Source organism: Malaclemys terrapin, chromosome 3 (genome assembly GCF_027887155.1).
Source record: "Malaclemys terrapin pileata isolate rMalTer1 chromosome 3, rMalTer1.hap1, whole genome shotgun sequence".
NCBI lineage: Eukaryota > Metazoa > Chordata > Testudines > Emydidae > Malaclemys > Malaclemys terrapin.
Genome location: NC_071507.1, coordinates 3,049,629 through 3,061,981, shown reverse-complemented (window position 1 = coordinate 3,061,981; position 12,353 = coordinate 3,049,629). Strand labels below are relative to the sequence as shown.

The window sequence follows — 12,353 nt, the reverse complement described above, 5'->3', positions numbered from 1 at the left end:
CGTGTCTTTGTCCGGTATCAGTGCAGCACCTGGCGCAACGGAGCCCGTGTCTTTGTCCGGTGTCTGTGCAGCGCCGAGCACAACGGAGCCCGTGTCTTTGTCCGGTATCAGTGCAGCACCTGGCGCAACGGAGCCCGTGTCTTTGTCCGGTATCAGTGCAGCGCCGAGCACAACAGAGCCCGTGTCTTTGTCCGGTGTCAGTGCAGCACCTGGCGCAACGGAGCCCGTGTCTTTGTCCGGTGTCTGTGCAGCGCCGAGCACAACAGAGCCCGTGTCTTTGTCTGGTGTCAGTGCAGCACCTGGCGCAACGGAGCCCGTGTCTTTGTCCGGTGTCAGTGCAGCACCTGGCGCAACGGAGCCCGTGTCTTTGTCCGGTATCAGTGCAGCGCCTGGCGCAACGGAGCCCGTGTCTTTGTCCGGTGTCAGTGCAGCACCTGGCACAACGGAGCCCGTGTCTTTGTCCGGTATCAATGCAGCGCCTGGCGCAACGGAGCCCGTGTCTTTGTCCGGTGTCAGTGCAGCGCCTGGCGCAACGGAGCCCGTGTCTTTGTCCGGTGTCAGTGCAGCGCCTGGCGCAACGGAGCCCGTGTCTTTGTCCGGTGTCTGTGCAGCGCCTGGCGCAACGGAGCCCGTGTCTTTGTCCGGTGTCTGTGCAGCGCCTGGCGCAACGGAGCCCGTGTCTTTGTCCGGTGTCTGTGCAGCGCCTGGCGCAACGGAGCCCTGGTCCATGGCCAGACACTGCTGATGTGGGCTGAGGCTACAGGCAGCCTGCAAGAGCGGGAAGCTCGGCTCTAGGCACAGTGGCCACGATCGCTGGGGCTGCAAGGAGCCGGTCTGCTCCAGCTGCCGCTGGCCCTGGCTGTGCGGGGAGCAGGGGCTGTTCTGGTCGGGCCTGGCCAAGGCTCTGCTCTGCCCCTGCTCCCCCTGGTCCTGGTTCTGGCAGGCCGCTCTGCGTTACTCTCAGTGACAGAGAGGGGCTCCCTCGCTCGCTCTCCATGGTGCTGGCTCTGGCGGGCTGCTCTGCGCTCGCTCTCTATGGTACCGAGGGGGCGCTCTGTGCCCGCTCTCTGTGGTGCCAAGGGGCCGCTCTGTGCCCACTCTCCATGGTACTGGCTCTGGCGGGCCGCTCTGCGCTCGCTCTCTATGGTACCGAGGGGGCGCTCTGTGCTCGCTCTCCATGGTAGAGAGGGGTTGCTCTGTGCTCGCTCTCCATGGTCCTGGGTCTGGCGGGCGGCTCTGTGCTTGTTCTCTATGGTAGAGGCACCGCTCGGCGCTTGCTTTCCATGATCCTGGCTCCAGGGGATGCTCTGCGCTCACTCTCCGTGGTGCCGAGGAGCAGCTCTGCGCTCGCTCTCGATGGTAGAGAACGGGCCGCTCTGCGCTCGCTCTCCGTGGTGCCGAGGCGCCGCTCTGCGCTCGCTCTCGATGGTAGAGCGGCCGCTCTCCGCGGGCTCTATGGCGCTGGCGGTGGTGCGGCCCCTGGACGCCCTGCCCCCGGAGCTGCCCCCGGGGGTGGCGGTGCTGCGGGCCCCGGCCCCGCTGGCGGCGCGGCTGCGCGGGGCGGGCGGGCCGGCGCTGGTGCTGGCGGTGCGGCCCGCGGGCCGGCCCGGGGCCCAGCCGGCGCTGCTGAGCGCGGCGGTGGTGGCGGGCGGGCCGGGCGGGGCCGAGCTGTGGCTGCGCGGCGGCTGGCGGCGGCGGCTGGGGCTGGCGGCGGGGCGGCGCGTGGCGCTGTGGCCGGTGCGGCGGCCGCCGGCGCTGGGCTGGGCGCTGCTGGGCGCGGGGCCGGGGCCGGAGCGCGGGGCCCCCCCGCCGGGCCCGGGGCCGCCGCCGCTGGTGTCCCGGTTCGCGCGGGCGGCGGGGGGCCCGGCCCGGCTGCGGGCGCTGCGCGGGGACCCGGCGCCCTGGGGGCTGCCGGCCGGGGCCGGGGCGGAGGCCGGGCCCGGGGCGGGCGCGGCGCTGTGGGTGACCCGGCGCTGCCTGCGCGGGCTCGGCCTCTTCCAGGGCGAGTGGGTGCGGCTGCGGCGGGAGGGGGAGGGCGAGGGCGAGGCGGGGCCCGGCGGGGCGCACCTGGCGGCCGTGCTGGCCCTGCATCCCCGCTGGGACTTCCCGCAGGAGCCCCGGGACCCCCCGGAGGGCTCGGCCGTCATCCCGGCCGCGCTGGCCTTCAACCTGGCCTGCGACCCGCTGGGCGGGAGCCACCTGCTCATCCAGGTACAGCGTTGGGCCTCGGCCCTCCAGGGCTTGGCAGAGCGCGGAGCTGGGGGGCCGGGAGGTCCCCAGGGGCCAGCCGGGTGTGGGGTGGGTGCAGGCGCGGCGGGGTGGAGGGGCGCTGGCCAGGTGGCCGGCAGGGCTGCGGTGGGTGGGTGGCCAGCGATCTCCCAGGGATGGTGTCGATGGAGAAGCGTTTGGGAGGCTGGGTGGGTGGGTGGAGGAAGGTGAGGTACCTCTGTGGGAAAGGAATGAGCTGGCGGCTGGCTCGCCGGGGAAGCCCTTGGCAAGGCAGGTGTGGGAGTGACAATGGAGAGTGGCTAATGTCCCAGGTGTAGTTGATGCTTCAGCTAGAGTTGGCAGGAACTCTGCAGTGGCATCACCCTGGTTGCCTTGGGGAGGAGCCGCTGTTGTTTTCCTTCCCTTCAATGGAGACGGTAGAGTAGGTTTTCAGCAGTGTGTGGGGGGAAGAGGGGTTGCTCTGTAGGTTGTTGCCACCTGGAAGTTGAGGGCAAGTGGATCATAACTTCTTAGTGTCGATACAGCCCCATTAAGGCTACACCGGACCATTATTTCCTTTGCAGAGGTATGGGGAAGCTCCTGGTATGGAAGAGAGAGAAGGAAGTCGGTCCTTGCTATCCATACCGCCCTTTGCAAAGGAACTGCACATAGAGATTGTCTCCTCACCAGCCTACAGCACCAGAGGAGTCTATGACACTATTCTCCACCAGCACTTCCAAACTCCCAGGTTAGCCTTTTGGTAAAGATGACACGTTATTTTTGTCCCTTTAATTGCCCTAGGAAGAAGGGAGCATCTCAATGCCATGCTTCATCGCTGCTTCTTAAGTACACAACGAGCAATGCACCTCCAAAGTACCCATTGCATGGTTGACTAAACCCATTAATACTCACTGAGAATGATCACAAACTAACCTGGGAATATTTGGAACATCCCACCGGGGTGCCTGCTTAACTCAGCAAAATAGCCTAGGGCACGTACTGAGAACTGTTTTACACTATCGATCCACCCTACTTCCTCCCCCTGGGATATCCCCCAACCTTGTGCTAAGCTTCCTCAATCTCCTCCTTCAAATCATTCCACGGTACTCCCTTCTGCTGGAGTGTTGTGTGTAACACATGGGAGGTCATTGTCCCGCTCTGCTCGGCACTGGTGAGGCCGTAGCTGGAGTCCTGTGTCCAGTTCTGGGTGCCACGCTTTAGGAAAGATGCGGATATACTGCAGAGAATCCAGAGGAGAGCAACAAAAATGATATGAAAAACTGGGCATGTCTGGTCTTGAGAAAAGAAGACTGAATGGGAACCTGATAACAGTCTTCAAATACGCTACGGGCTGTTATACAGAGGACAGTGATCGATTGTTCCCCATGTCCATTGACGATAGAAGCTTCTGTTGCTGGCCCTTTCCAAACATCTTCATTCTGGGCACTGTTTGTAAAACCAGTATTAAACTTAATTAAAAAAAAAAAATCTGATGAGTAACTGTTTGTTATAAGAACGGCCATGCTGGGTCAGACCCAATATTCTGTCTTCTGACCATGGCCAGTGCCAGATGCTTTGGATGGAATGAACAGAACAGGGCAATTATAGAGTGATTCCTCCCTTCTTGTCCAGTCCGAGCTTCTGGCAGTCAGAGGTTTAGGGATACCCAGACCATGGGGTTATGTCCCTGACCATTTTAACTAATAGCCACTGATGGATCTATCCTCCATGAATTCTTTTTTGAACCTGGTTATACTTTTGGCCTTCACAGCATCCTATGGCAACAAGTTCCACAACTTGACTGTGCATTGTATGAAAAAGTACTTCCTTATGTTTAAATTAACAGGCAGCAGGTTTAAAATAATCACATGACCTCTGGTTCTTGTGTTATGCAAAAGGGTAAATAATTCTTCTCTATTCACTTTCTCCACCCCAGTCATGATTTTATAGACCTCTAACATATCCCCCCTTAGTTGTCTCTTTTCTAAGACTGAACAATCCGAGCCTCTGTAATCTCTCCTCATATGGACCCTGTTCTATACCCTGAATCAGTTTTGTTGCCCTTCTCTGAACCTTTTCTAATTCTAATATATCTTTTATGAGATGGGACGACTAGCACTGCATGCAGTATTCAAGCTATGGACGTACCATGGATTTGTATAGTGGCATTATGATATTTTCTGTCTTATTATTTATCCCTTATTGGTGTCTAACATTATTAGTGTTTTTGACTGCCGCGGCACATTGAGTGGATGTTTTTAGAGAACTATCCACAATGACTCCAAGATCTCTTTCTTGAGTGGTAACCGCTAACTTAGACCCATCATTTTGTACGTATAGTTGGGATTATGTTTTCCAATGTGCATTACTTTTCACTTATCAACATTGAATTTCATCTGCTATTTTGTTGCCCAGTCACCCAGTTTAGTGAGATCCCTTTGTAACTCTTCTCAACCAGCTTTGGACTTAACTATCTTCAGTAATTTGTATCATCTGCAGATTTTGCCAGCTCACTATTCACTCCCTTTTCCAGATCATATATGAATATGTTGACCATCACAGGTCCCGGTAGTCTCTCTCTGCATCTGGAGAATTCCCTTACAACACTTCCCTGTTTGCTGCTTCTGTTTACTAGCTCTCATGATCTCTCGTGCTCTCTCTCATGTAACACTTCCCTCCCCCCCCCCCCCCCCCCGATCCCTAACTTTGTCATCATACCCTCCTAGGATGTCTTATAGGATGTCTACATTAGACTGTAAATTCAGGAGGGCAGAAGCTCTCACTTTGTCTATAAGGTGCTGTGCAACCAACCCTATGATGCTGAATAGAAAAAAAAGAGAATCGGAGAAATGTCAGGCTGGAAGGGACCTCGGGAGGTCATCTCGTCCAGCCCCCTGCTAAATTTACCTAGATCATCCCTGATGTATGTTTATCTAACCTGTTCTTTAAATACCAACAATATCTCTATTTCCACACCAAATTCTTCAAACAGGGTAAAGCTGCATTCCCCATGCAGGAGTCCAGATGTGTCCACTCAGGAACCTGGGAGTGCTAAATCTGGTGTTTTAAGCCAGTTGTCTGATGTTTTAGAGTAGAGAGACACACTTGCTGGGTTTGAATGGCTTTTCCCCCTCCTGCTCAGATAAAGATAGCGCGGCTGATGGATTGATTTACTGTTTCTCACTGGTTTAATATTCTGAGGATGTGGAGGACTGCACAACCTAAGAGAGTTGATCGTTCACCATGGCTGTTGCTTTGTTGCAGGTTGGTCCAGGCAGGTGATATCCTGTGTATTCCGACAGCTGGACATCCTGAGTTCTTGGAAGGAAATTCAGAGAAATTTCTTAGGTATGCAGTGATCTCCCTATGCCTTTTCAGGCAGCTGTTAAAGAACTGCTTTTCCCTTCTGGCTCAGTTGAAGCCTGGTGATAGATTCTTTTCTGATCTGGAACTCAGAGTTGGCCTGTTGTTGGGGTTTTTTTGGATTAAAAGTTTGTGTTGGATTTTAGGTGGGTATGCGGTTACATATCAATTGAGCAATTAGCCCTCTTAGAGCAACTGGTGGGGAAAAGAGGAAGCAAGAGGGAGAGAAGCGAAGGAGAGGGAGGAGTGCACTGCAGCTGTTAAGTGACAGAAAAGCAGATTGAAGTAGATGTTTGGGCTTGTTTAAGTGGGAATATTATAATGGTATAAACTAAGGTGTGAATTTAAACCTCTGGAGTTACACTGGTATATTTCCCCATGTGGATAGTCTTATTCTGGTGCAAGAGGGTCTTTTGGGGGGTTTAATTTATATAGCTGAGTGGCAGATACCACCAATTTGGTTGACTAAATGTATCCTCTCTATGCATATGTGCATCATACCTCATTTGAAAGCTTTATTGTGTCTACTTTAAGATGAAGTCTGATATGAAGCGCTCAAGTGGTTCCATTGCCATAGAAACAGGGATAAACAATGCCATCATCAAAACGTTAAAATGACCACTTGGAAATATTTGCATTAGTTTCTGTTAGTTTAGTGACTCTGTATATTATTGCAAGACATAAAAGTGGATTTTTTTTTTTTTTACCTCAAAGCATCACAACAACTATCTCACAGGTAAAACAAAATCAGTAATAAACGTGTACAGATATCATTGAAATGTAATAGTGTTGGTGATGATATCATCATCATCATCTTGTTCATCATGCTCTCTGTTGAGAGTGCCTGGGTTACCACAGCCTCCACTGCCTTAGCACGTACACAGTTCTGTGCAGAGGGGGTGGTTCTGACTACAGATACAGTTGATTGTTTGTGTGTGTGCAGTCGAGTGCTTTTCAGACCAGCCAAGACACATTTTTTTTAAAGGTGGACAAAACAAAACAAGTCTTTGGTGGGGTATTTTTGTGCAAAGGATACATATTCTCAGAGCAGACTTGTTTTTCAGGTCTGGTCTACACTGCAGACCTGTATCAGTATAACTGTGTCGCTCAGGGGTGTGAAATATCCACACCCCGCAGCAATGTAGTTTTACCGACCTAACCCCCATGTCGACAGTGGGATTATTTAGCAACAGAATGTGCAAAACGCTCAAATAATACAGAACACTTACGGACAGATACTTTCTCACTGTCTGCCAGCTGGGGGGGGGGAGACGGGGGACAGTCTTGTCGTGCCCCCTCCTGTTCTGGTTTATGTGTGTGTAACCAGGGGGCCTAGAGGCCCCAATCGCCTCCTGGTGAGGAAAAGCTCATCTGGCTGGTGGGATTCAGGCTGCTTCTCTTCCTGTAGCTGGCCGGAGCTGTACTTCAAGGTGAAGAAGATTGTGGGAGTGGTGGAAGGAGAGCAGTCTGTGGGATACCTGGCTGACGTCCAGAACACGTCGCTGTACCTGGTAAGGTGTCAGCGGGAGGCCGAGGAGGGTGTACAGGAGATGTGTGAGGCTAAGATCGCACGGCCAGGATGATGTAGGAACACTGAATGGCCATGGAAGAGGTTCATGGCTCTACTCCCCAGATAGGTGCTTTAGGGAAGCAGTTCTCATACTGTGGGTCAGGACCCCAAAGTGGGTCGGGACCCTGTTTTAATGGGGTTGCCAGAGCTGGCGTTGGACTTGCTGTGGCCCAGGACTGAAGCTGAAGCCCGAGCCCCTCTGCCCAGGGCAACAGGGCTCAGGGTACAGGCCCCCTAGCTGGGACTGAAGCCCTTGGACTTCGGCTTCGGCCCCCCGATCCGGGGCGGTGGGGCTTCGGCAGGCTCAGGCTTCAGCCCCCCCGTCCTGGGGTCAGGCAGTAATTTTTGTTGTCAGAAGGGGGTCGTGGCGCAATGAAGCGTGAGAACCGCTGCTTTAGGAGATGCTGGGTGACTTGAGAAGACGTCCCTTCTGAGGTGTGGTTGGAAAGCGTTATTTCCTGCCTTGCAGGTGGGTTCAACAAACAGCGCTGTGCCATCTTCCCCAAGCCGTGGTGGCCATGGGTTTTGGAGCAGTCTGTCTCCCGCCGGGCTCTCTGATGTGGTGAAGCAGCTCTGTGATGCTCTCCGGCCTCATCTGAACAGCAGGTAAGGTCACACTGATACAGCGCCCTTGTACTGGGGCGTTCCATCTGCTATGAGGAGGGGCTCCTCGGCATGGGGCTGTTTCGTGTTGTGGGTTGGTTTTCGCTTTGCGGCATTACCCAGGACACTGGTTGTCTGTGGCGAGAGCTGCAGGTGTTTGGATCCCATGGTTTCTGAGGGGTCTTTGCTTGCAGAGGTGCTGGGATTTGGCGTAGAGTCTCTTTGGTGCTGGAGTCTCACTGCAGCGGTAACAACATGCCAGTGAGTGAGCGGGGGCCCACACGCTCTGTGGTGACGAGGATAGGTTCCTTTGTGTTCCAGGGGGACCGCGCTACGTGGAACAGGCAGCATTCTACTGGCGGGACCCAGTGGTGGGGGGAAACTGACGGCTGTCAGAGCTGCATGTAGCTGCCTCAATCTCCACTTGTTCAAGGTAATTCTTTTAGTTGAGTTGCATGTTGGGGATCAGTTGGTTGGGGGACTTACCCCGTGTAGAGAATTCCAGGAGTTTTCTCCAACACAGGCGCTGAGCTACGAATAAGCAAGTGAAATAACACCAAAGAGCCACTTCCTCTCCCCCAGAGGCTGTCTCTTCTGCACTTGGTCCTAGCAACTCCACCCCATGTTCTCTCCCTTCTCTCTATTTCCTGTGCAGTTGGTTTCCTTGGTGCCCTACCCCCCACTCCATGGATGTGTGCACATCTCCCTCACCTGAACTGAGATTGCAACAAAGTTTCCATTATAATTTGGCTGAGTTTGGTATGCCACCAAAATCTGTGTTTGATTTTATATTAGTAAAAGCTCCTGTTCCAAACTCTAGGTGCCTGAATGTTTTAGTAATCTCTCTCTATCTCTGCCTCGAGACCATCTGCTACTTCTGGGTAAACTTCAGTTCAAATCCCTTCCATTTTAAATGGGGTTACAGTTTTTTTCTTCAGTCACAATAGATACTCAAAATGGGGAAAACTCCCTCCTTCCTTAGTTTTCGAAGACTGGGGTTTTCTTTTCAGTTTCAAGCTGTTCCCATCGTTTCGATGGTTCCTCGTTGTTTTTTCCTGGCATGGACAATGGCTGCTTGCTCAAAGCCAGTCTCCCCTGCTTGGTATGGTAGCCCGTCCTGCTGTCTGCTTCACCCGCCTGTTGTGAGGTGATGCTGAAGTCGTACCACAATTTGAGTACAGTTTTCGATATACACAAACATACATTCATAACCCCAGGCTGCGGGAGTACTCCACCTTCATAGACAGCTGGTGCAGGGAGGGTTTGATCTCTCTCTTCGTCACCCAGGTTTTCACCAGCACCTCCTACACTGCCCCATTGTACAAAACCGGCTTAGTTACCCCCCCCCTTTCCTCCCTTCTCTCTCCTGGAGAGAATATGCACCCCTTTACACCGACACTCCAGTTCTGAGTCACTCCAGTGGGATTCAGTTACGCCCACTTGGCCGTAATCACCATAATTTAGCAATAATAACTTCTCCTCCATGGTCCGTAGTGCATTTCTGTTCTCTGCCACCCCCATACCTGGTCTGCCTCTTCTCTTGCAGAACAGCTCCATTTTCTCTTTAAATGGGAAATACATCCCAGGTTACTTGTGTTAAATGGAAGCCTCCCCCTCCTGCCCCCCTGGAAGCCTGGCCAGCACTCAGAACTGCAGCCTGTTAGCTCTGACCCCAGACTTGTGTAGCCCCGTCTCTGTAAGTGGAGACTGCCTGATCTGCTGAGTTTCTTCTGATGCTCCATGAATTGGACGTCCTGCTCCCAACACCAACAGCTGGGCTTCACTCACACGTGGCATGGGAAGGGCATCTGAGAGGATCGCCTGCATCAACCTCCATCTTCAGCTTTTTCCCAGGTCCCAGGTGATCTGTTGAATTTCCTTCCCTTACACCGTTTGTTCCTATGTGAATGGAGTTAGTGGAAATTTCCAGTGTTCTTCAGGGCATGTTGGGTCCTTCTTGCAGACCCTTTCTCTTGGCACCTTCAAGCTGCGTTTCCCACTGTGGAGTTGTTACCCACACACTCTAGGGCACCCACCTTTACCTTTCCGTGGGCTCAGGGCGTAACCTGGTTAATTTAGACACCCCCACCCTTTCCTAGGTCCTAGGGCTCAGGGCCACTCTTACCCAGTTCTTAGGGCTCAGGGCATAATCTTTAGCGGGTTTGCGGGGCCTTTAACCAGTGAACGAGCCTTACGCAGTAATATCCTTAACCTCTGTTTATTAACAGTTACCAGACAGAATACACACGCTAAGCATACAATGCGCACCACTGCCAATACGGCAGATGAATCTTTCCTGGTGGCCAGTCAGGATCAGGTCGTCCTGGGCTCCTCCAGCTTCTGCGCAGTGTGGTTGGCAGCGTGTTGAGGTCTGGCAGCTCTGATCTTGGAGCTGTGTCCTGGAGTTCCTTTTGGACCCCAGTTTATACAGTGAGTGAAAGTTGGGTCCTGCTTAGCTCTACCTTCACCAGTCATTGTAAACTAAAGTCCTACAAACCAGTATTTATCCCCAATCCTAGCCCGTTACAAAAAAATTCTTTAACCAATCCCAACCCATCATTTTAGTTGATTTAAATATTGTAAAAATTTAGTTATGCAACAAACAGAACCAATGAAAGAACGAGACCGACCCTACAGATAAACCATAGAGAAGTGGGGACCGTAAAGGCCAAACAATAGAAGTAGAGATTTCATAATCACAGCCTTTGATAAGTGATTCCTTGTCAGAAGGAACGCTGTCAAACTAAGTTTTCTTTAACCATCTTAACACCTGGTTCTTTCTCTGGTAGTGGTGGGGACTATTAGGACAGGAGCCTTCGTAACAGCCCGATAGTACATTGTTTTGATGCAATTTAGATGGAAGGTGAGGATGCTGCTGCTGCTTGCTGCAGAAAAAGGCCTCAGACCTTACAGAGTCACCCACCGAGGTCACTGGTTTCCTCTCCCTCCCTGGTGGCTCCTTTCAGTGTTTGCCGTTTGGTCAGTGGCTGGGCCTCTGTCCACCTCTCGTCTTTTCTGCCTGCTCCTTCTCCTTTCCCCAGACCTGTTGTGGGTGTGTTGGCCAAATGGCTCCAGATACCTTTCCCTCTGCTCTTCATACTGCCTCTCCCAGCTGCCACGTTCCTCCACCCTCCTGGGCCTCCCCCACAGCTCTCCCATCTGTGATTTGACTGCACCCCCTTCGCACACCTTCTGCCTTGGCCTCAGTGACCGTTCTGTGTCCCAGGCGCTGCCTCTTCTCTCTGGTGCTGGCCCTGGGCTTACCCTGCCAGCATCCAGCTCTGTCAGCTCCTCGCTGTGAACTTCTTATGGAGAACTCATGTTTGCTCCTTTGTTCCTCTCTGCAGGGTCTGCCCCTCGCCTCAGCAGAGCAGCCCCTACAATCTCTGTGTTCTCGGTTGGTTTCCTGCAGGTGGACTGCGTTAGTTTGTGTGGAGACACTAGTGGAGCTACGGAGATGAAGCTGCAATCTGCATTTGCACAGGCTGAGCTCTTCCGGCCGTGTGTGCTCCTGCTGAAGGACATCGAGCTGCTGGGACGAGACCGGGATGGGCTGGGAGAGGACTCCAGAGTCACTGCTACACTAAGGCACCTCCTCCTGGACAGAGATGCGGGATCTAGGTATGGACCCACCCTGGACACTGCTAGCTTGCACCTGAGGCCCTTCCCCTCTCTGCCTCGGGAATCCCTGGGCAACAACCTCTGCAGTATCTAGGCACTAGCTTCCAGAACATCCCACTGGGCTTTGGGGTAATTTCCCAGGCTTGCTCAGTTTATTTCAAAAAACCTCCAGGGTTTGCCAGCGGAGCAGCCCTGACGTGTGGGGAATTAGAAGATTTGGCCTCTGGGGCCGAGAGGATCTTGTTTTAGTTCCCTGGGTTGGCTCCGATGAGACATTAAAGCAGATGTAGCGTATCTGGGTTGAGGCAAAGCCAGAGCTGCAGGATATGATGGAAAGCTGGAGCAATGGGACACTTGTGAGATTGACGGCAGATAACAGGAGCTGTGGGGCATGGCACAAGGACAGAGGGCGGGAAGATGTGATGTCACTGGTGGCGGTCCCTGTGGCTTGTGGGGGGACCTTGCAGGTGCCTGGGGGCAGAGTGGTGTAGGGTTGACCTGGGCAGGTGGAGTAGAAGTAGTCTCCCAAACTGTACTCAGAACTGCAGCTCTGCCCGGCACGATGAGGCACCTCTTGCAGCAGATTGTGCTGACATGCAAACATACCCGTGCGTGGCAGAGGAGCATTGTGTGGGGATGGTGGCTGTTGTGTGCGGGTTCTCTGCTGTGTGCCTGACGGCTCTTGTTTCTCCGGTGTGTTTGTGTCTCAGCGGTTACCCTGTCCTGGTGGTTGCCACCACATGCCGGCCTCAGGACGTCCTGGCAGACGTGCAGACAGCTTTCCTCCACGAGGTGACGGTCCAAGCCCCATCAGAAGAGCAGCGGAAGGCCATGCTGAGCACGCTCACTGCCAGCCTTCCGTTGGGCAAGGAAGTGAGCCTGGCCAAACTAGCGCGGAGAAGTGCGGTGAGTGCAGCCTGCCTGTGGCACGGGGGGAGGGCGGCCCTGGCACGTGACTAGGCAAAGAGGCTGTTCTGAGCTCCTCTGA

General features: G+C 53.8%; 1 protein-coding gene across 1 annotated transcript in view; it reads left to right on the top strand.

The window, feature by feature from the left end:
- The first annotated feature begins 1,200 nt into the window (after positions 1 to 1,200).
- Positions 1,201 to 12,353, top strand: part of PEX6 (peroxisomal biogenesis factor 6) — a 28,400-nt gene continuing 17,247 nt past the window's right edge. Inside the window, exons 1-8 of the mRNA XM_054021890.1 lie at positions 1,201 to 2,211; positions 2,793 to 2,956; positions 5,473 to 5,556; positions 6,980 to 7,082; positions 7,611 to 7,747; positions 8,066 to 8,177; positions 11,157 to 11,365; positions 12,076 to 12,271. Of these exons, the coding sequence (XP_053877865.1) occupies positions 1,303 to 2,211; positions 2,793 to 2,956; positions 5,473 to 5,556; positions 6,980 to 7,082; positions 7,611 to 7,747; positions 8,066 to 8,177; positions 11,157 to 11,365; positions 12,076 to 12,271 (1,914 nt within the window). The 5' untranslated portion in view covers positions 1,201 to 1,302. The remainder of the gene's footprint in view (positions 2,212 to 2,792; positions 2,957 to 5,472; positions 5,557 to 6,979; positions 7,083 to 7,610; positions 7,748 to 8,065; positions 8,178 to 11,156; positions 11,366 to 12,075; positions 12,272 to 12,353) is intronic.